Below are 26,777 nucleotides of genomic sequence, written 5' to 3' on the forward strand. Positions count from 1 at the left end.
AAACTATGTTAAATATCTAGACAATTTATATTCATGATATTATATTATAATATCCAATGCCTTAGCTTTGGCCGAGAAGGTAATACAATTTTATGAAAAATAATAATGTATAGCAGTAAATTAAAACATTTATGTATTCTAAAATTACATTAATTTTAAAAACAAATTGTACTGCTTAACTTTATTTACTTAGGTTTTTAAAATAAATATAAAATGTATACCCTAGAATAAGGTGCAATAAGAATACTTCTGGTAAATTATTATAAATATTAGCAGTGAATTGCAGCTCAATAAAAGAAACCATCAAGTTGTTTTTATTTAATGGTATTTGAATATATTTTAATAACTTGGTTGTCTCTAAATTTACATAATAAACCTACTTAATTAATATTAATTGAGGTTTGTTTACTTAAAAGCCAAATTTTCTTCAAAAAATTAAAAATTACTAGTCAAAAAAAACTAATATCATTGATTAAAAATATTTTAATCAATTTTAATATTGCATTGATGTAATTACAAGGAAACAAACGATCTGAATCTCGTTAACAATTAATATTGTTAATAAAAACAGTAAACACACATCCGTCCAACAGCCTGTAACATAATATATAATATTATTTTATTCTTAAAAATAGATTAAGTATTATCAATGAAAAATAAAATAACTAAGTGTTGTTTTTTTTTTTAAAAAAAATAGGAATTTTAGTTTCCATGTCACATTGAAGTATATTGAATACGTATGCGATAATTTATTGTTGTTGGAATCCGATTAGACATCTGTAAAAACGAGTTTAATTAAAGAAGTATATATTTTTTTGTGATAATTTTACTGTAGAATTTAAAATACAAAACAATAAAAACAATACTATTCGTAAATATCCTAAGTATACTTTGGCCTTGGCGAAAGCACACGAAGAATTATTTTGAGAGGAAATAAACTCACTGTCAGTGAAATTTGTATCATTGCGTACGTAGATTGTTTTTGTTTAAATGAAAAGGTCGATAACTTTTGATAATAATTGAACATACACATACAGACAATTCAATGAGTTTCTCAAATACAAAAAAACATAAATATAATAAAATAGTAATAATAATAATACGTAGTATTATAATAAATATAAAATAACACACTTAAACAAAAATATTTTTTTACATATTGAAATCAATTTATTTACTAGAAACAAATTCATTTTTGAGTGAAAAGCATATTGTTTTTAAATTTTATAGTAGAAAAATGGTTAATGGACTATGCCTCTTCTTACCCGCTTTATATAAAAAAAAAGTATATTTGATATATAGTCATAGAATAGACAAATATTAATACATCCCACAAAACAAATACATAATACTGAGTAATATAGTAGTATAATATATATTTTCTATTTATTATTCTTATTATTATTATTTAATAAAATTTGATAATTTCACTATACAAATGGAATTTCATTATTTCACGAATTCGTATACTAAAGTATGCATATACCCAAACTACTCAACTAATTAGATAATCATTTTAAAAACAAATACACGTTATGAAAAAGCCACATATTACAGGCAACAGCTAAACTTAAAATTAGAAAAAATTTAAATTTTAGATTTTTTTTTAATTTATCTATATGATTGTGTATGATCCACCCAATTTCAGAAATATGAATTATATTACATCAACATAAAAATGAATACAAAATTATATAATATAGACTATAAACATGACGTTTCTATTTAAATTTTTGGAACTTAAATTTAAAATACCTATTTTTCATTCTAATAATAATCATTTGAATTTTATTTTCTATGATTAAGTACTCTTTAAATATATTTGTGAAATAAAGTTTAAACATTTTTGTTCGTTTATACTGTTATTGAAAAACCATTACATTTGCAATGCTAACGTTCGCAAATAAAAGAATGAAAAACCCTACTCAATGTTTTTATTTAGAATCAAACAACCAATGTTTCATGACTTTCAAATTTAATTTTAAATTTGATGCAACTATAACAGGTCTTTTCTAGTAGTGAATCAGCATTATGCATTCTTTATAGGCTTATCCATATCAGTGCAAGACAAAGACAACACTCACATTTGCAGTATTGGAATGTGCTATTTTTTCAATATATTTTATCTCAAAAGAAAGAAGGAAATGAGAGAAAACTAATAATTTGTTATTTTTGATTTTTACTTTAAATTAATAAAATTCCTGACATATAAAAATAAACACAGATTTTAACAATACTTTCGTTAAAATTGTGTTTAAAAGTGTAAGTTCCTTAAATATCCTCGTATACAATAAATATACATAAAGAGAGTGAATAACTATTGTTTTTTACATTAAAATATGCTATTAAAATTGTATTTCAGTTTTAGTACATGAAAAAAACTGTCAATTATATGACAAATTATATCTTATTAAATAAATGAAATAATAACAAATATAACATTTATAGATAGAAACGTAGTACATTTGATTTAGGAGATATAATCATTAATATACTAAAAAATGAAATAAAATAAATAATGTCCATATTTTATTTCAGAGTGGCATAAATAATATCAGAATAAGATAATATTACACATATTTATATTCATAATTTATATAAAACAAAAAAAAATTATATAATAAATCAGTATTTTATTTCGTAGATGGCTGAAAAGCTCTTTAAAAATGTATTGTTTAACTTGAAAATAACATTTTTATGTAATAACCATATATTATATAGTTTGTTTAGAACATAATTAATTGTTTATTGTAATGTATATAATTTTAGATTTATAAAAAATATTTTATTGGAAAATACTTAATTTTTAAATATTTCAAAAAATGAAAATTACTAATTTTACGTCATTTTTATTGTTACTTACCACGGAACAGTATAAATACCTACTTAATATACTATTATTATAATAATTAAATACCAATAATAATAATAAATGGAATTAATTCAGAAAAAAATAGACAAACCTATCACAATACTGAAATTAAAATAAAAGGCTTCAATAGGTACATCATAAAAAACATATCACAAAATGTACTTAGTCATATAAGCAGGCAAACCATCACCGCTCAGAATCGTTTTTCGTACAAAATTATATATTATTGAACTCATAATTGACACATCCATAATAGTGAACCACTCGAAACCTAATGCACAACAGAGTGAAACCCACTTGCCTACCTTTTTTATTATGTTCTATGTTTTTAATATTAAATTTATAAAATGAAAATATAAATTATTTTTCAATATTATTTTAAAATGTATAATTTTCCATAATTGTATCAAATTTGAATATTTTTAAATTATTTTTCATACTCAAAAATTATAAAAATATAACTGAAGTAGGTAACATTATGTCAAATATTAGTACTTTTATAATAAATAGTTTAATATGGTTTTCAACTGATGTTATTCTTCATCTTATTTTGCACGCACATTAGGTACTTTGTCATATCCAAAAATAAATAACAATATTCATATTATTTATTATCATTATTCTAGTTGGCCATGACGTCTTACCATCAGCCTACTCTTATGTGTAACTTAACTCTTACTGTAACATATTTTCCTCTTGTGATCAATGTTTATCTAAAAATCTTGCTACTCAATCCCATTTTCATACTTTATCCATTTTATATTTAGTATATCACGGTCATTACGTCACACCGTGACCTAGCTGATTTCATCTGCATCATATCATGATTATTATTATGTTATAATTGGTATCTTAATTTGTTGACGGTGTATCTAATACGCTTGAATATTTGATACATAATTACCATTACATATTTGTCTAATAACATGTTTTAAAGTATGAACGTAGGTATAATATTATTATTGATAAAAAAAATAATAATAATAAATACCACACATATTACATTTTATTGTAAACCGGAGTAAGCGCAAAAAGAATTTATTCGAAAATAAAATTTTTGTGCGGTAAATGTCCCCAACAAAACTTAGAATACATATGTAATTTAATGGCTTTTTTATTGTTACTGTGTAGATATTATAATATAATTTTATTTTTATCAAAGTTATTTTAGGATTAAAGTTATAGCTGAACATTTTAACAATATGCCATTACCTTGATTCACTATTGTTACTATACTGTTTATATTATAACTATTGTTCGCAGTATTCATATAATATATTAATATTGTATACATGGCGATTAGCACATAAGATTGAAATTCCATGTATAAATCTATTTAAATAGCTAATAAAAATGTCAAATATGCACATAAAATAAAATATCCATCGGTTCTAAAAATAAATACTATGGTTTTTTTTTTCAAACATTATTATCTAAATTTGCTATTTGTCATAATAATACTGTTATTGTAGGTACTTTGATTAAGTTACGAAAAATCTCACTTAAATTAAATTTCAAAACTCGTAATGGTAACCAATAATTAAAGAATATTCTTGTATTCTTCAAATTATATACTTTTAAAAATAGTTTACATAATTTCCTATAGGTAGCTAATTAGTCATCTATAGTTTAACGATATATCATTCAATAAATACAAATTATAAATTTCAAGAAAAGTCTTATAAATACTAGTATTGATATTTAAACACGAGTACATTTCCAATATACTTATAAATCCAGACTTAATATTCCTTTTAAGAGTTTATTATTTAAAAATAATTTAATTTGAACACATATTTCATAAAACAGTTATAATATATTATTTGTTTTAAATTAATTGAATACTGACAACTAGTATTATTTTACTTTACTGTAGATAATACAAATTTAGGTTTGTGAAGTATTGAGTATATTTAAGACATTAAGAAAGTTTAATTATGTGAAAATTCGTATACTAATAATTAAAATCGATCACAGTCACTTACTGTTAAAAATTAAATAATGAAGCAAAAACATTTTAGTTTAATTATAGAAGTTAATATTATTTCAGCCAATCATTGAAACCACATCAAATCTTTTAACCAGAAACATAGAACTTATAGAATGTAATATCTTGAATAAAATTCGTGATTTATTAATAAATATATCAAACAATTGAATACTTAGCTTAGAAATAGCTTAGCTTGAATACTATATTAAGCTTTTCTTTGCAAATCTAAATAATATATTACAGCTAAAATTAATTTTACATCATTAACATTAAGGTTGTATAATTTTATATTTCCGTTTATTTTTCTAAGTAAAAATGTGGAAAAATATTTTAATATAATATTGTATTATACTTAGGATTATACATAAATATTATAATCAAAATTTGTATTTATACAAAATAGAATATTAATATAATATCACTTTATATATTAAAATTATGAAAACATAAAAACTTACTTAATATTATAATAACTGCAGTTTTACATCAGTTAAAAAAAAAAATGTTTCGATAACTACATATAATATAAAGTTATAGGTGGATTGCATTATATCCAATCAATCTCTAATATTTTACAGAATTATTAAGCGCAGTTTATATCATTAAATATTATATTTTTATCTGTTTTTCATAAAAAAAATACATAATTGTTGACAAAATATTATACAGCGGCATTTAAATAATAAAAACACCGTTAACAACGGAATTTCTATGTCCATTCAAGCAAATATTTATCGTCTGTGAAATTAAAATTATTAGTTTTGAAACATGATTTACTCTATTAGTATCAGTATAAAATTCAAGAAAAAATTCATGAAATTTTAAAGACTATTTACTATATCAAAAAAAAAAAAAAACCGTTTTTAAGAACTAATGATGTAAAAAAAAACTAAAAACTAAATTATATAAGTAATTAACGCATGAACATTTACGTGTGTATGTTGCTGCATGGATCTTATACTTGACTGAATTAAACTGTATGCTATATCACATGTAAGTTTTTTAATGATAATTCATTAAACTGAGAATCTTGAAACTAAACAAAAAAAAAGAATTAACGATATTATAAAAAGTTACCTATGTAAAATAATGTTCTCCGGTAAGTATAGACACTATTTTTGCCTATACATTACGCCGTCTTACAGAACTGCATGATCCTTAATCAGAGGTTTACCAAACTTTTCCTCTACCGGATCCCTTATAGATAGTAAAATAGTAAAAATGATTGCAGACCCCTTTAATAAAAATAAAAATTTCGTTTTTATATATTTTATTGGAGATAGTATTTTCAATTTACGTTCGCCGACCCCCTCCGGTACACGTGCGGACCCCTAAGGGTCCACGGACCACAGTTTGGGAAACGCTATCCTGGATGATAGTTATTTAAAATATTTGTTGAATAAGAATTAAAATTGAAAAAAAAAATTACGTTTGAAAATAAACTATGAATTTTATTAAAATTCAAATTTTGAAAAAATGACTAACTTATAACCATCATTAATATTACTATTCATATTTTTTTTTTTTTAATATTATAATATATTATTATTTTAATTATTATAATAAAAAAAAAATTATCTTTATAAAATATTTGCACTTGTTAACTATATTGGTAATCAGTTATTTAAATATAATATTGAATAATAACAGTAATTATTATTATTATTTTTAACCAAAATAAAAATAAGAAAACTTCCTTATGTCTTTATATATTATTATTATTATCTTTTCTTTTTTTTTTGAAATAATTTAAGAATTTAGACAGAAATAATTAACTCAAGATAAAAATTTTCATCAGATAAGTTATAAAAAATGTATTTTATAAATGATCAAAAAAAATAATTAATTAAATACCTAGTATGAAAAAAAAAATGAATATTTAAAATTAAAATAGTGACTTAACTTATTGAATTAAATTTGAGTGTAGTATTTAAAATTTGATGAATTCACAAAATTTATTTAGGTTAAATCTATGACTACAATGTTAACTACCAAATCACTAAAAATTTATTGATTAAAACTGCTTAAAAAACTATTTTGAATTTCAATTAGCTCCTATAAAACTGCCGATTTACTTTCATTGTTATTTTCGCTATCTGAAAGTTTCAAATAGGAAAGTTTTCCTGGATCTTATTATCATTAAAATATTCTACTGAGTAGCCAAAAATGTTCTCAATAACTTTTCAACTCTGAAATCTTCCTATTCGGTAACCAAACGAAGTGTTCTCGCGGGAACATTGTACATTGGGGACGTTGTATTTTATAAAGTTGGTAAATAATATTAATTAACTTTGTACATTTCAACATTCATATTATTTCATAATATTAATACTAATATGATAGATATTGCTTGATGGTTTAAACTTAAATAAAGGTGATCATTATAAAAATATTTCATTACACTATTATTCTAAATTTTGATTATAACCAGTTGACATATTTTTTTTTCTATTCTCAGTTTTATTAATATTTGTTTGTCGTTAAGTCGCATTTAAAATATATTAATGAATTTTAGAGAAGCAAAAAATGTCTCTTTATGAAAAAAAAATCAATCAAAACGTTATTAATTTGCAATTTATTGAAATTTAAAACCTCCTGGATTTCAACATCGCTAAAAAAATTAATAAATATATTTAAATATATTTAATATTTAATTTAATTTTTAATTAATTTTGATATATAATGATGTATTATGTTGGTAGGTTTTCATTGATTTTCGTTGTAACGTTTTATAAACAGTTAATAATCTGTTATAATTTATAAGTAGTTAGTAGTAAAAAAATCCGCCTGCTGCACCATTGCACCAAGTTCCGCTACATTAAGATGGACTGCATTGTCGTCTGAATATCTATGTACACATTGTACACGTATACGAATGTGTATGTGAGCACAATTACATTGTTTCGTCCAAACATAAATATAAATGATAATTAAAATAGATAATAAATACAATTATGAGTATGAAGTGGGTGGAAGATGAATCTTCCATTTTTTTGTTCTTAAAACCTTTTGGGATCAAACCCTATGCATTTAAGAACCCTATTTACATCCACGATTCTCAGTGAGAGCCCATTATTCTATTGAAATAAATAAATAATAAACACTATATATCTACATATATTTTATGTATATACTATACACATAAAGTACTTAAACTGAAAATAATACAATAAATTCGAATTTCGCATTATGAATAGCAGGAAAGAACTATATGCTAAATGTTATTCGTTATCTATAAGAATAAAAGATAAAAAAAAATTAAAATCGCATAGTAATGATCATACCAATCCTCACTCCTTACTATAGAAGAAATAATTTAATTTCAAAACCGATTTCCAACAGTTTTATTTTATTTTTGTTTAGTTTTATGAATACTCCTTCTCTTAAAAATGTATACAAACATGATAAAATTAAAAAAATTTAATAAAAATTTAAAATAACATTGTAAAAACAAACACATTCTAAAATATTGATTATATCATATTATGGTAATAATCAGAATATTCGTCCAGACTCACTAAACTCCATACCAATTTACACAAGACAAAACAGAAAAAATACTTCATTAAGAAACCAATCTTTAGGAGAAAACTGACAAGCAAGTAAAACGTGTTGGAGTATATATTGTATGAATGTTTAAAACTAAAAGCTTATAAAAAACCTAATATAAAAAAAAAAACAAATAAAATCAAGAATCAAGAACGTGAAAAACAAGCATAAAGAGACCGATTAAATGATCCGATAAATTGTTATAATACTAACGCCATATTACTGCTTAGGCTGATTAAGCTATAGCGTACAGTGCAAATTCTAAAGATAGCAACAAAATTGCATATTTTTTATGGTGTAACATAAAATAATATTTGAAGTTGAAACATTATTCTAAAAATATAAGCACAAATATTTTAAATGTATTATGTGATATTATGAAACAATGTCAATATTAAATGTTCAAAATAAACCACAATCGTAGATACATACATATTATTATATGTATATATATATAATATATATATGTATTACTATGCATAGTTAGTTACACCCACGAATTATAGGTTACTATAAAACGTACTACTAGAACCCGTATCTGAATTAAACTTAAAAACAAGTATGTATTATTTATACAGTGTCCCGTGTGGATTTTCCCATTGTGAAATAACGGAGTTATCATAATTTTGTTTTTTTTTTTTATATAAGACTCACGGGGACAAAGATTACAAGTATTTAATATTTTAATTTAATTTAATGTTTTGTTATAAAAGTTTAAAAATATTTTTTTGTTTAATTATTTTCAAAAAAAAAAAAGTCGGCAAGTGGGTACCGCTCTGCTGTACATTAGGGGGTGGGGTTGACCTTGGACTAGGGTAGGTTAAATTTGAATGCAATGATAGGTATCATTGTATACGAAAAACGATTCTGAACGAATATGATTTGTCAGCCTAGGATATAATTTCCAGTGGTTGGTGAAAAAGGTGATATATGTTTAAATGGCCTGAATACACCAAAATTTAAGTTCTTTTATAATTATTGTAAGCTAAACTTATGAAAAATCTTGTATTAAATTTTCAACTCTTAGCTACCTATACAAACATTTTTATGAATTATATCTACAAAATAATTTGCAAATATTCATAATTTTGACGAATTTTCGACAAAATTTGAACTTCAAATGCTAATAAAAAAAAATTGTGCCTATGTATTCTTATAATTTTTTAATCACTATAAGAATAACATATGGGGAACTTTGTATAAAATTTTCAAGTATTTTGATAGGGCCAAAAAAATTGTATCGACCCTTCAAAAAAAATATTTCAGAAAAATTGAAAATTTCAGTTGTCTATAAATAGCTCAAAAAAATTCAAAATATTTTGAAAATTAAATCAAGTAAATAAAATGCCAATCTAAATAACTGGTAAAATTTTCAAGTTATAATTATAACAAACATCAAACATCGTTTGAGACTAAACCGTTATTTAACGCGGTTTTGTAAAAATTTAAATTTCAAACACTCATAAAAATTTTTTGTATGAATCCGGTAGAGTTTTTTTTACAGATATTTGAAGAAAAATGTATGGAGAACCTTGCATCAAATTTTCAAAACTTAGTTATAAAAGAAAAAAATTTTATGATTTTTCAACTTCAAAATTACTTGCAAATTTTCGTGTTTTCGACAGATTTCGTAAAAATTTGAATTATAAACTCTTATAAAAAAAAATTGTGACTAACGATTTTTAATTTTTTTTAACTACAATAAAAAAAAATCATAAGGAACCTTGTATTAAATTTTCAACACTTTTTGGTCATCCAAAAATTTTTTATCGACACTTTAAAAAAAATTTCTCAAAAAAATCGAAAATTTCAGTGGTCTATAAATAACTCAAAAAAAGTCAAAATTTTTTGAAAATTTAACTATATACAGATACCACTGACATTAACATTTGGTGAAAATTTCAAGTATTTTCAGTGATTAGTTTTCGAATTACAACCATAAAAAAAAATCGATTTGGTCGAAAACTGGTTTTGCGTAAAAATTCCCGGTTTTCCGTCTTTCTTTTTGTGTCTGTGTACAGCATAACTAGTCGAAATAATGCTTCAATTTCAAACTTTGAGGATATTCACTTTGCCATCGGAAACCATCCCCATAGTTTGAAATTGGAGCATTATTTCGACTAGTTATGCTGTACACAGACACAAAAACAAAAAAAAAAAACACACATCATTGTAAAATCAATACATTCATCACTTCGTTCAGAATCTAAAAAAATATTCATTTTGCAGTTTAGTTTACTAAAAATGTTAACGTTTTAAAATGCTATTTCCATGATTTCATTTAGATTTTTAAACTTTTTTCTGGTTTTGAAAAAAAAATAGTTAATTATTTAATACCATAATGCCAGTGATGATATCAAACATATGGCCTGCGGGTTTTTACTGATAATTATTATCAAAAGGTAATTTGTAATTATCAAAACTAAAAAAAAAAATATTAAAAATAACCACGATTAATGAAATTAAAATGTTGAAACGTTTACATTTTCAGAAAAATAAACTAAAAAATAGCTATTTTAATTTTTTTTTTTTTTTTTTTAATAATTAAATAAAAATTTATTTTTTAAACTTTTTTACCATAGCATTAAATTAAATTAAAATATTAAATACTTATATTCGTTGTCCCCGTAAGTCTTATAAAAAATAGACAGAATTATGAAATCTCAGTTATTTCAAGACGCAATGGGTGAATCCTCATAAAACAGTAGAACACACTGTATAAGATATGTAAAAATATCCATGATAAGTGACAACAGGCCAAATTTTAATTGTTATTAATTTAAAAAATGATATTTTTCTTATATTATTAGAATTAATATCTGAATTTGACCCATTTTTGGTACAATATATTAATAGATACGGTAATACATTACTGGAGTAAAATACCAATACGTATAATTAGGTGGCAAATTTATTATATAAGTAACTAGGTAAGACCCTTAATCGAACCCAGTATTAGGCCCTTTAATAAGTTTTCGATTATGGTTCATCTCCCATTTATCGAGTTGGATTATTGCTACTTGAATGCGCATTGTGTAAACGTCGTTATATGACCTAACCTATAGGTTTACTATCTTATCCTACTAACGAACTTCGACTTTTAAGTTAGTATGTGACAGATGTAAGTGTTTTTATTGGTGATAGTTAGCTGTTTCATCTCATTTACAATCCGATTATATATGATATATTAGTATAATATTACAACGTACATAGAATATAATATATTATAATCGGCTTTACAGATAATTTTCATTTTATTGAAGGTACTTTTATAAATAATAATTGTTGGAAGTATTATAAAAGCGCCAAAATTATAATCTATACTTTTATGTTTTATAGTTATCTATTAATAATAACTCATTACAAATGTAATATCTGCAATATATTTTGTCATAAATAGTGCAAACATATAACACATAATATCTACGTATATATAAATGGATTGTATTTTAATTTATAATAGAATTTCTGATACGATGAATGCATATTAAAAACTGATTATCTAAAGATAAAGTATAAGAACAAAAAATAATACAATCTAATATATCGTAGACAAACTCAAATATTCTACTGTTTTACGATTAGCTTTGATTAATCATTCAACAGTCTTACATTGTCATTAATCAGCCAATTATCAATTTACTTGAAATTTAAGTTACATATGCACCTAGTTAATTATTATACATATAGCAAACATATATAAAAATATGTCCATACACTTGAATTCTCATACATTCTGTAAGTTCTTGGTAAAAAATAATGTAAATTTTGCTAAGTGTAAAAATTAAATTATTATCGGAATTAATTATGTTAAATTTGAAAAAAATTATTATTGAATATAATATTTTAAATTAATGACTTATCTATTTAAGAAATAGTCATAAATTATAACCTATTGCAGAGCAACAACAAAAATCCGTGTTTTATGTGATATTGTGGTTATGATATATTATATACGTGAGCTATATTTATTTCACCTCTGAGAATCTTATTACCATTTTATGACCCATCATAACTTTAAACTTTATGAATATGCTTATTCGACAACGCACACTAGATCATCAATTTTATTGAACAAGTGACGTCACGCTATCGAACTCAGTATTTACCTCCAAACTATATACTTTCCCGAGTGGAAAAATCCTTTCACACAATGTTTCTCATCATTACTCTATTGAATTTTCCACCCGATTTCCTTTTTGTAAATAAATTAATGATAACAATAATAAATTTGAACCAATCATGTATCCACTAAGTATCAAAAGTATTTCTAAACAACAGTAAATATTTGGGAATTAATGTTATTAATGGCTCACTTACAGAACCCTACGCATTATTTTCGACAGATGTTTACCTTTTAACCACTCATACAAGATAAATAATCAATTAACGTTTTCAATTTTAACGTGTTTTGAAAATAAAAATAATTTTATAAATTTTGGGTAAGAAAATAATCTAAGACAATCAATATAACATAATTATCTAATACAATATTATTCACAATAATCGTTCAATAGTCGTTTGTTATTGTGATTGTTTTATCAAATTTATCTAATAATGCATACGACGAACAACATGTTATAATTATAGCTGTTATTTAAGTTCACATATTCCGTAATATTATAATTAGCTAGTATTAAAGCAATAGTTATAACTATTTAAAAAAATAATCTAAACAAATAGCTAACACAATATTCTAAAATTTTATAATTTTAATTTATTTATAAAAATAATTGATTATTGAAGAATAAAGACTGAGAATATTAAACTAAATTACATTAAATGTATAGTGAATAATCGGTATTTTATTATTATTACTGACATTTTTTCGAAAGTAGTAATTAAGTATAACTAACATTTTTATGTAACTAACAGCACAATAATTATAAAGGTACATTTGTACTTAGGTCATTACATATTATTGCAATAGTAAACATTTAATGTTTCATGTTATTTTTCATATTATTATGTATTATGCACTTTTTTCAATGTATTAAATATAAACTTATGGTATGGTATTCATATTTTATTCTTGGAGGCCTTATTCTGACATCATGTAGGTACATAAATAAATATATGTATACTATTGTCTAATACTTGGCTAAAGAAAATACTATATCAACAAATCGTATAAAACTAACATAACGTTTTAAAGTAATTCAGTTTTATATTTATATACCTACTTACTGCGTTGCATTTATACAGTGATTTTTTTCATATTTGATCACATCAACTTTAAAGCATTAAACAATACATTTCAGTTATCTTACACGTAACAACTTGAGTATATTAAACAGTATGAAGATTTTTCCAAGTTTAATAAAGCTCAGCTAATGGACAAATTCTAGCAGATTTTCACTTTAATTTACAACCTGTCATAAAAGCCACTAATTACTCTAGTGTTTTACTATCATAAAACAATGGTTCTCGGCGTTCTCGCAGTAAATGCTTAGACAGAATTTTAAAATATTGAGTTTAAAAGTTTTTAGAAGTTTTAAAATCAAGACATTTTGAATGAATAAAGATTATTAAAAAAAACTTTTTTGGCTATAGTAATTTTTATCATATTTTTCTCTAAAAAATATTGAATAGAATATTTTTACATAGATATGTCTACACTCATAAAACACAAATTTAAACGTTTTAAAATTATGTCTTAAACCATCTTTTTATAAAGCATCTATGCTTATACCTAATTATTTTATAACTAAAAGTTAAAATTCTTAAGTAATACAATTTATGATATCTATTTATTGTTATATATTTATCAATTTATTCAACAACACAATACTTTTTTTTAAATAACATACAATTAATTTAATTGTTACATACTTTTTTTTGAAACTAAAATTTTAATCACTTTTTATCAGGTACATGGCAATTGTCCATCCACTTCGGCATAGGAGGTCAAAGACGAGAACACAAACGGTACTTGTTCTCATTTGGTTAATCAGTGTTTTTCTAGCAATGCCATGCATTTTATATTCTGACATTAAAACAAAAAGGTTTGAATTTAATTTTGATATATTTTATATAATATTCATTACTCATTGTATGTGTATATATTTAGTCTATATAATACGTATATTTAGTATAATATAATAATATAGATAAACAAATTAGATTAAATCATTTTTTACTGTTCATAGTATATCTGAACGGCAATTATTTCAGAATCTAAAAACTTAACCAAATGTGCTTACTGTTTATATTTTTTAAATATTACCATATATTTAATATTTTTAAGTACACATTTGAATTTCAAAATAGTTTATATAATAAAAGCAATACAATTGGAGTGTATAATGTACTGAGATTCCAATAAACCCGAATTATTTTGCATTGTTGGTTCAACAATCCAGCCTTTAGCTTGATAATATTATATTAATGTTTATTAATAATATTTACCATAATAGTAGTTCATATACATCATTTAAATAACTACCTACTAATATCAAGTTAATATTTATTTATATTTTTATGGTATTTCACAAAATACAACTATTTCAAATATTGCATTATATATTTCATAATAAAAGCTCCAAACCTACGTATTATATTAAATAAACATTCTTTATTTAATGTTTTTCTAATATAATATTTTGACCTGTTTTAGATACATGAATGGAGAACTAAGAAGGGCGTGTTACATACTTTGGCCAGACGGAAGGTACCCGAATTCTAAAACTGAATACATGTTAGTACATTCAAATAAATCACGTCATATTTATCTGTAATACACTGTCATCTGTCCCAACGATAAAATTCGAATTCATTTAAAATGATTTATAACGATTACTGGGTACCTACTGATACGATTCACGAAAATTCAATGCTATAATCAGCAAATCCGTTCATTCAAATAAAATCATTTTTTCAAATATAGTTACAATAACAAAACAGAATGTAATTAATTAATATTTAAATATCGACCCTTGTAATAAACAACAAAATACCATTAATGAATAAAATCAGACATTTTAAATCAAAACAAATACAGCGAACATTGTTATTATTCATTTTATCCACTTTTTTTTTTTTTATCAAATATCGTTAATTAAAAATGTATCTTTCTAATGTTTAAGAAATAAATTATAAATAAATCACTACCAAAGTTAAAATATCTTAAATTAAGTTGAGAAATTATCCATTTATACAAAGAAAATATATGCTTTTATTATAAATAATTTATACATATTATATTATGTCCCTTTATTTGGTTAGTAAACGGATAAAAATTTAAGTTTAATGATCGTAACTTTTTAATGAACATATTTCCAAATATTACTATAAACTTAATAATAACTTTTACCAATGATTTTATTTCGATGGTTTGGAATTATTCATTTTTCAATTGCTGTGACCAAACCACTCAACAGCAGAACCTTTTTTTTCAAAGCTAGATAAATGTATTCTCTGAAACTTCCGTGATATTTTGTTTACATTGCTTTGTTGTTTTAATTAATTTTTGAAACGCGAGAAATTTTCCACATAGCACAAACAATGTGGTATAACACGGTTAAATTGCGAAAAAAAATCCTCTGTCAGTAGGTACCTACATTATACTGCGTCAGCATACCATTAAAATAAAATATCGTTGTGACCGTTAATATATTATATTGTGTATTATATAAACGATCGTGGTGTACGTCAGTCCGACGTAAACCTATAAAAAACGCATATTTATTTCGGGTGCCAATTGAACCACCTACAACGAATTGAAGTGGATGACGGGAAAAAAACGTTCTATGGGGAGACGGTGATGGGTGCTGACGACATAGACAAACGACCACTGACTGATCGCAACACGGCGACGTCTTTTAAATACGTCTCTCATCATAGTGTTTTTGAGTAAATAACCGTCTGAACACCATGTTCAGAGTTACCGGTGGATTCGCGTGATATTAATGAGATTTTAACGAATACATGGGCCGAGAGAGACTCGACACGAACGAGCGATAATGGTTAGGGTACACGGTCGTTGTCATTTATCGGCTGCGGGTTAAAAGAACAAGGTATAGAGAAGGAAACATTATTCTACCGGAATTAAATGGAAAGAATGAGTATAGAGTTTAAAAAAGTAGCGCCACGCTGTCTCTCCGACAAAACTGACTTCTGGGCATTCGATTTATTATCACAACGTGCCCGGGTCTTTTTTAAAAACAAAAACTGCGCTTTTGTGGTGTCAGATACGATTTCGAAAATGTGTACTTATGCCATCGCCGCTATTACTATATCTACAGTAGCGTACCATGCACGATCTGTTCTATTTTATGTATGTCGTAGTGTACAAAATAAATTGTATGTAGGTATACATATTTTTAATAATATTATATTTTATGACAGTATTTTTGTTAAAAATCAATATATTATATCAATAAAATAAAATTGAAATTATTGTTAAAAGAGTGGTTACTAGAAGTAAATAAAAGTTTAATACAAGTTTATACGAGATAAGAACATAATATTTCTCTAAATTGAGTAATGAGGAAAATCTAAAATAATTTGATAAAGGTATAAATTAAAACTTCTTGTTGTAGCGTGCAGAAAAAATAAAAATGGAATAAAGTAAAAATGTGAGAATGTTTCTAAAATTATTATAATGGCTTTTTAGTAATAATGAAAAAACCACAGTAAGCTGATGGCTTAGTATTACAAGATCACAGAACTAAAGCTAGAAAGTAATTTGTAGATAATAATATGCTAATACTCGTAGATATACCAGGTTGCAAAATTCAGCAGTAATACGAATACTATTATTGGTTAGCCAACCGTTTCATATGACTTCAGTAAGTTATAAGAGGTTATAATAAAATATATTAGAAATGTAAAACTATAAAAGTGTAATATATCACAATAGAATAGATATCATTGATATTAAATAATATGGTCTGTAATCGATTTACAACAGTAATTGCTTCCTCATGGAAACACGTACACGATGTTATCCAATGGATTAAATATTTAATAGGTATGTAGCATTAGAGAACACAAGAGAGTATGATAAGAGTTAGAGAATTTTTTTTTTTTAAATGTCTAGAATTGTATGCAATTAAAATTTTATTATTATGAAAAAAATCGGTATAATATTCGGAAGGCTAATAATGATAAAAAAAAAAATATAGTAACTTATATAATTATATGTGAAAAAATATCAATATTGATAATACAAGTCATTTATACGGCAAGGTACTATAAAATAGTGAACTATCAAATTTTCAAAGTTGAATTATTATAACATAAATAACAAATAAATATTAATCATTAATATATTAAGAATAAGGTATATAACATGCAATTAGAAAAAAAATGATTTTCTCGAGATACAACCACCACATCTCTTTTAAAATTTCAATCTTCATCTAATGTTTTCCACGTCTATCACTTCAAAAGGTGTATAAATTAGCAATTATTTCTTCTCGATTATTTTTTTTTTTTTTAGAAATTTTATCGCAAAATCATGTTGTTATCCATTCAACTATTAGTACATAATTACTAAATGTAATATTTTTTTTACACTTATAATATTTAGTGAACATACTCATCATTTATTGAAAACCCCGATTTTTAAAATCGATAGTTTCACTAATTCTCCCTATAAGAAATGTAAAACAAAATGAATATATATTTCAATAGATGTGTTCTGTCATTATCGTTTCGTTATCATTTCAAACACATCAAAACAAACAAATAACAACAATTTAGTTATTTATCACTTCCAATTTATTTATAACATTATCACAGTTTTTGTATTGACTTTAAAAACTGTCTTTACCATTTAAAAACTTTTACCGAGTATATAAGTCATTTAATATATTTATTCATTAACTTTTTTACAACCTAGTTAAACACTCCAAATTAAATTTCAAATAAGTAATAGATTAGTAATAGCTTTAGAAATTGAAATGCACAAATATGTTTATACATTAGACTAGACTTATTCTTCTAATACTGTTTTACATTTATATATTAGATACATAATATATTTTCTTATATTTTATTTATTCAATAAAAATAAAAAGCAATATTATATAATATATTTATAATATTATATTGTTTTTAGAAAGGTAAAACCTATATTTTGAAACGACCTATATGTGGGAGATTTTGATCTTTTTATATATATTGACATAAACAAATGTTTTGTTTCCGAGTCCAGGACAGTACTGAAAAGGGATGACACGTTAATTTAGAAATTCAATCTTTTTACGTGTCCAAAAGTAAATTATATTTTAAAATTCAAAACCAAATTGGTTGATATGCAAAAACAACTGTGACCCTTCTTTTTAAGCAGAACAACAACTGCTACGCGACTTAGATGAATAAATGATTCAATACAGTTTTCTTATAGTACCTATTGAAACACACGACTTACAATACAAATTTTAATAAAAAGCATTTAAATAGAACAGCACGCTATGTATAAAGTAATTATGTTACAGCCATTCTATTATACGAATCATTCATGGTAGAGAAAAATGTATAGTACGAAAGTTTTTTTTTAGAAATTTCTGATTTAGAATTTTGGTGTACCAGCGTAAGACCTACAAACCCTGTTTTTTAAATTATTTTTGTTTTTTTTTTTTTAACTGTCCATTTATATTTACTATAAATTGATGAATGAACTTATAAGTATCATTATTTAAAGGTAAATGTTGTGTTGAAAATTTTCTAAAAGATATTAAAAAAATAAAAAGTAAAACACTTCTAAGAAATTTTGTCATGTGCATTCTGTAGTTTAAAAATAAGTTAGACTATATAAAAGTACTTTATAGTTAGGAGTCAAAATGTAAAGTACACATAATATAATAATTTTAATATGTACTAATTATAACTATTGTGAGTAGAAAAAATTTTAATTTTACAAAGAGCTAAAATTATTCTAGACACGGAATTAAGTGAACTATGATGAAAAAAACCTATCTTTTACCTAATCATTATAATATATAATATAATACTCAAAATGGATTAATCCATTCTTCGGCACAGCTTAGACTATTTCAATTTTCAACACAAACAACATTGTGTATTATCATAATATAATATTTAAACTTTTTTTAAATAAACAACTTAGCTAAAACTATTCATGTATTACCACTAAACACATAGTAGAAATCCGCTTATAATGTATTTATCCTTATAGGTAAACATCTTGAGAACGTTTGTTTTAATACGTATATGCCTAAGGGTACTTTAAAATTTCTCAAAACTAGATATTAATGATATTATACATTTTACACAGTAAATATAATGTTTTGAATGTTATTTAATATAACAAATAATCAGGTTACATTCCATTGAAAATATAATTAATACACACGTGTATATTATATTCATTTACAGTACATTTTACATGTACAATTTTAAGACAACTACTTAAAATGCAGTAGTGTAGTACACTTTAAAATAATGAAATCAGTTTATTGATTATAAAAAAAATATTAAAGTAATAAAATTTAAACACACAGAAACTAACATCAAACGAATACGATATAATTATATAACTAGTGTACTCATTACTCAATATTATTTATACCTACTTGCATTTCTAATACATACATTTAAGTATTTCATATTCTATATATCACTAACTCAAACTTTAATGATATATATATCTAATCTCAAAACTCAATATATTTTTAATGTTTTTACTTTATTGTACATGTTGAGAACTTTATGTTTACACAAAGCCTAATGGTGTTTTTCACATGAATAAAACAATGAAATACCTAACTATATTGATTCGCCATTACTTACAATAGATTAAATGTTTGAATAATTCATTATATTTTTTATTTTTTTCTATTTTATACAATAAACAAGCTAAACTATTGTGTTTCATAAAAATAACTTGACATTTAAAACAGATTAAAGCCAATAAAATTATTCAATCGATTAACATTCGCATTTCACCGCGTATTTATTATTTTGGTTGAACAAATACGCTCTTCGAGTAGGTGTACAATATAGCCACTAAATCACTTAAAAATGATAGTCTCATTTTATAACATAAAAGCACAAAATGCATAAATAGTTTTAGATTTAATTTTTTGACCCATTTTTCCAATTACGTGTTCAAAATATATTGTATATACCATGAATTTAACGCTAATGATACAACGCATTTTTACTTTACAGATATAATATATTATTTCTATGCGTCACTTATATAATACCATTGACAGTGATGGCTGTATGCTACACGATCATGGGTAGAGAACTTTGGGGAAGTAAAACCATTGGACAGATGACACAAAGACATGTGGAGTCAATCAAATCGAAGAGAAAAGTGAGTACCACCGACAGCCGTTTTAACTATAAAAACATAATATTATTTTGAAAATACATACTATTGAATATCGAAACAGATTTATTAAAATCATGACTAAGGGATTAAAAATATTTTAATATATTATATAATTTATTCATTATTAAAACAGATGATAGTCCAATGTATAAAAAGGTTTGACAAAATGATTAATAATAATATTAATTCGAATATGAAATATGAAATAATTTGAAATAATAAAAATACAATATAATATTAACAAAATACAAGTATATGTATGTGTGAGTGTGTGTGTTTATCTAATTAACATATTTTATTGGATTCCTGAGAGGAAATAAATTATTTTGGAGTCCGTATCGCAAGCAAGAAAAAACTAGGTTGAACCTTGCAAATGAGCAGTTTCTTTATCATTTGTGTGTTATATTATGTAAATCGATTCTATGTTAAGACAGTTTCAAACATTTTTTTTCATATATTTAGTTTCAATGACGTAATACGCAGTTATCAGGAAACATAAACACTTATTTTTCAGTGAAAAAATCTTAAATTAAAAATATTTAATGCATAAACTTGATTTATATTTTTATTATATAATCTGATTATCTGAATACATATAAGTATATAACAGTCTTTTTCCATTTTTACTACAATATTTTTATTCGATATGTTAAAAACATTTTTGTATAACATCCTAAGAAATTTAAAATTTAAAAAATTCATTTCCAAGTAGATGTTTTCAGTTTTGTAGAAACTAAGTTGAATACAATTTTAAATCATAAGTGAAGCTATTGAACCGCCGTTTTTCTAAAAAGTGTAGTTTTTAATAATTAGTCATGGAAAAAACTTGAAATATTACATGTACCGATCAATTAGATATTTTCGTGATAATGAATTTATTTTTTTATTGATTTTGCAACTTTTTGTATTCAAAACTTGAAATTTAGATATTCAAATACTAAATAAGTAATACATTTTTTTATTGTATTTTAACATTATCAAAATTTTTACCATTTTTTTTGTGATGCATTTAAACCAAAAAGAAACAACATAAATACAATAATCTAACTTAATCACCTTTAACGTAAAATATTAACACAAATTATTTGACAGAAGGTATTCTCAAACTAAATATATTAATACACCCCTATGATCTTCCTAATGTAGGAAGTTTGTATTTTTTTTTTTTTTTTAATGTTGATATCTAATTTATAAATAACTAATACACATAGTTTATTCTTTTTAATTTCAAGAATACTGCTTATCGCTGTTAAAACTATATTTTCTGACAAACATCAGCTATTGTAGAAACATTTATGTGCATAATCATCAATAAGATAAATAATATCAATTATATCGTTTTTAGGAGTGTAGTGATTAGAAAGAATGTCATAAAACTAGAAATATTTTTTAATTTGACGATTCTACTATTAAAATATTAATAAAATAAGGATTATATTAAACCCGACAAATTTTTGTCAGTAATCATTGAACATATTTTATATTAATATAGACAAAAAATAGATAATTATAATAATATAGTACTTTTATTATGAACCATATTATTTGACCGTATATTATGTTGTTCTATTTTAAAAATATTTATATTAGATATGTATATTATGCAAGAATTTTAAACCGTAATATTTAAATATTTTCCTTTTAATTTGTTTAGCTACTTCTTAAATAAAATTGCGTCTTAATACATTATCATCCCAATACAACTTACGTAAATAATTTTAAAATATTATAATTATTAATATTTAATGTTTATTGCAACAACCAAAAATCACCAAAGAGTTTTAAGTTAATTTTAATGTAAGTACCTATATCATAATTGAATCAATTTGCGTAAATAAAAAAATTCTTTCTTCTGGTATGTTTCAAGCTTTCGCAATCATCGTGAAAGTCTTCATTCAACAACCAAATATTCTAACTCAAAACATAAATCACCCTCGCTATCCATATTGTTAGCGTAAATCTATGTAATGTTGTAAATGTAGCACTCAAAAGAATAAATAAAACTTTAATTTTGAACCTTCAGCTCTAATGTATATGTTGTTTTTAAACTTAAAATTTCAGCAGTACTAAATAAAAATACAGCTTCAAAAATGCATACTAAAAGTTTTTAAATTTTATTGGTTTTACTAATTTAACACACAATAAAGAGAATGTAAATAAAAATGTATTTTAGAAAATTTGAATTTGAATTATTTAAAGTAGCAAGTTAAAAAAATTAAATATATTTTAATAACAGCAAGAAAATTGAAAATATGAAAAAATATACTTCATGTTAAGATTAAAAAAAGATGTTATTAAATTACATCTTAAATACTTATAAAATTAGTTTTTATATAAATAATACTTCATTATATTTTATATTATACTTTAAATTTAATAAACAAAATAAAAGTGTATAAAATAATGTATAATCTGTATAGTATAATATGTATTATAACTTTATTACAATTTCTTCGTTTTAATACTCCATTTACTAACTACCTTATTTATTTTCGTAAAATACTGATAAAGATGCCCTCAAAAAATTACCTATGTTGTTTTTGCGAGCATCAAAATAACAGATTTAGCTATTAAATCACTTTTTGTTTTTAGTATTCTTCCATGTTTTTATTACAAACCCATTAATAACTGTTAAGATACTTTTACATAAATATAAACACATACATTAACACTCCATTTTTATATTTCAAGTATAACTATTATTTTTATTATTATAGTTTTTATTTATTTTTTGTGCATACAAAAATTGATACTTACAATTTTATGTAACGATATTCATTAAAGAAAAATATTTTTAATTTGATCAAATCATTAATAATTATTATGCAATGGTTAACACGTATTTTTCAGTAAATTCCATCTATAAAATTATTTCGATTTTGTATGAATGATATCCCTTGAGTAATCACAACAATAAATATACTAAATAATTAAATAGGAATTCTATTGAAAAATAATTTACTATAAAAATTGTTCTATCTATTTGGATTTAAATTTTACATTAACTGTGATGAAAAGTACATTCAAAATGTATATGTTGTAATGATATTTTTCTCGTTATATGAATGTTAACAATAACGAAACATAAGATCTAGTTCTGTGAAATCCTTTATTTGGAACTCTAGATTGAACTAAGACAGTGAATTTTAATCGGCTCATGTTTTCACGATTGAATGTGGTTTATTTTTGTCCCAACATAATATACCCTGGTAACATCACTCTCGGTGCAAGACGTTAACCACAGCCATAAATATGATTTAAAAATCAATGACGCAAGTATATTATGAAACACTTAATTCCGGTCGAAGGCACTGGGGTGTTTTCAGGACAAATGGTTCAGTTGGTTTATGATACAGTCAAAATGTAATCCATTCTTTTCTGTGGTCAATAATTCCTGTATTTTGGAACAGAAAAAAAAACTTTATGAGCTCAACGGGATCCCCACTTGATGTTACATTTTATTAATCCGCGTATGTACCTACATTGTACCTAATATGGAAAATAAATATATATATAATCGTAACTTTGTCATATAAAACCATTGTTAAAAGATACAATATTAATAATTTATTATTTTTGTATCTTAATATTTTTTCTTAAATATATTATGATTCATATCCTACAAGTTAAATTTTTAAAGCTAAAATTGAATACATACATGTTATATAGTATATACAATATTATATTATAATAAGATTAAATTAACAATAACGTTATTGATTGCAATTTAGGGGGAAAATGTTACACAATTTTACATAATATTTGATTTGATTTTCTAGGTTGTCAGAATGTTCGCTGTAGTAGTAACAATTTTCTTAATTTGTTGGCTACCTTATCACTCGTATTTCGTATACGCATACCACAACAAAAGCATAGTAGTCAAGACGTATGTGCAAGATCTGTTCCTGAGTTTCTATTGGTTAGCAATGTCAAACTCGATGGTGAATCCAATAATTTATTACTGGATGAATCCTAGGTATGTGGTTATTTTCTAATCATCGCGATATTGTTGAATAATTGATAAATATTTTAAAAACAGATTCAGAGCTTATTTTAAGTTGATCATATGCTACTGTGGAGGCTTAAGAAATCCTGACAAAGATTCTATTAATCTAAACGTAATTCGAATGAACGGTGAATCTCAATATTACTTAACCCGATCCAAATCAGGTAACTTCTTTGAAATACATAAAAATATAATATAATAGATTAGTATATTGTATAATTCAGTCATTAATCATTAAATATCAAAGCACTAAATCAAAAAATAAATAAGTAGAAAAAAATTGTTATTATAATAAAAAAAATTCTCTCAAATGCATGGATAATTAGATGTTGAATGATAACTTAAATGATTACTATAAAATAAAAGATTAGGTATTAATCAGTTTAAGTATGAATAAAAATAAACAATTTTACAAATATATAATGAGATAAGGAGAAAAAGTTAAAATGGTAGGTTTAATAGCTTTAAAATAAATAATATTATACTTATTTTCAAAATCATCAAAAATTAATAACTTATTTACTATAAATTAATTACCTGTGTACTATTATTATTAATGTATTGAATAAATCAAATTAAAATTAGATAAAATTATTTATTCTAGAACGCAATAGTATGACATAAGTTACACTATTATTTTTTTAACTTAATGAGTTATTATTTAAAAAATGATATGGCTTATTTAATTTACTTAAATTTATTTTAAATTATTTTTCGTTTTTTGCCATTGGCGTTCTACATAGAGATACGACCATTTTGTAGTTAAGTAGCTTTTGAAATTCTATAGTGGAACGATTAACCAGGTCCAGTATCGTTGGGAGTCCAACACTTACGACGTCCACCAGAAACCCAAGTATTATGTCTACCCAGAGGCTACAGCGAAGTAGTACGTCATCCTCCAAAAACACGAAATAATCAAGAAACAACGGTGATTCAAAGGTAAAACACAAGGTGCGAATAATACACTTCAAAGTTTATAAAGTAATCAGTAATCACGTCATTATCAAAAATTCAAAAGATAACAAAAATGTATTATTAAATTGAATGCCTGTCAGAGCTCAATAAAAACATTATTACAACTATGTCTTTGTCATAATAAGTTAGAAAAACAGTATAACAATGGCCATAAAATTTCTTATTATTTATTACATAAAATATAATGATCAATTAAAATTATATTATTTTTGTACCAACTAATTTAGGTTAAAACTAAATTACATTCAATAGACCTGAAATAGAACATTAAATAACGTGTTAACTTTTTTAATTCGTTGAGATACGACATAGTTATATAGAAAAATTCTTATTATTACATTTTTGGCGTGGTATACAAATTTAATACAGAATTACAAGTAATGTATTGAATATATTTTGTGTATCTTCATTTACATTGAGCTTGCAAAATTTTGAATCAATAGTCTCAACATTTCTGATGTTTATTTTATAGTATTGCCATTTAATACACATTATATGCTATACAGATAAATTATAAATACATTATTGAAAGTGATTTTTTAACTTCAATCACTATCATGTAGGTATAATAAAAGAAAATATCCTCAACTCCATATCCTTTAATTTTTTCAATAAAATATTATTATTATTACATTATATTTGAAATTTAATATTTTAGATTATAAGTAATAAGTAGGTACTAACACTTGACGTGAAAAACAATTTTCAAAAGTTATATGAGATGCCCCAAACAATGTTTTCTATTACAATAATATATATTAGGTATTTAGCTAAAATAAATAAACGGACATAATAATCTAACTCTCTCAATAAAAAAAAAAATGATAAATATATACTTATATAAATATTAAATCAAAAAATACTTTTATTTATTGAACAACCGAGTGAAATATGTTGGTATACTTCATAACACAAGTATTTAAAATATTAAAAATTAAAACTTATGTTTAATTAACTTTTCATTTAATACTTACTTATACCCAACATTTTACGATAATAAACAGTCACCAATCATAAATAGTAATACGAATATTACAAACATCTATTACATTTTTTTTTAAATAATAATGATTTTATC

General features: G+C 23.6%; 1 protein-coding gene across 7 annotated transcripts in view; it reads left to right on the top strand.

Annotated features, from left to right (window-relative positions):
* LOC114127237 (tachykinin-like peptides receptor 86C) overlaps nucleotides 1–26,777 on the top strand; it is a 110,913-nt gene that overhangs the window by 83,666 nt on the left and 470 nt on the right. For 2 of the 7 annotated variants that reach the window (XM_027991428.2, XM_027991437.2), the window contains exons 5-10: nucleotides 14,282–14,416; nucleotides 15,028–15,108; nucleotides 20,550–20,700; nucleotides 24,498–24,694; nucleotides 24,758–24,888; nucleotides 25,528–25,663. In XM_027991428.2, coding sequence (XP_027847229.1) covers nucleotides 14,282–14,416; nucleotides 15,028–15,108; nucleotides 20,550–20,700; nucleotides 24,498–24,694; nucleotides 24,758–24,888; nucleotides 25,528–25,663 — 831 coding nt within the window. Of the gene's footprint in view, nucleotides 1–14,281; nucleotides 14,417–15,027; nucleotides 15,109–20,549; nucleotides 20,701–24,497; nucleotides 24,695–24,757; nucleotides 24,889–25,494; nucleotides 25,676–26,777 lie in introns of those variants that run through there. The other 5 variants (XM_027991444.2, XM_027991451.2, XM_027991441.2 and 2 more) reach the window with 5 other exon arrangements.

The sequence above is a fragment of the Aphis gossypii genome, chromosome 2 (genome assembly GCF_020184175.1).
Source record: "Aphis gossypii isolate Hap1 chromosome 2, ASM2018417v2, whole genome shotgun sequence".
In the NCBI taxonomy this organism is placed as follows: Eukaryota; Metazoa; Arthropoda; class Insecta; order Hemiptera; family Aphididae; genus Aphis; species Aphis gossypii.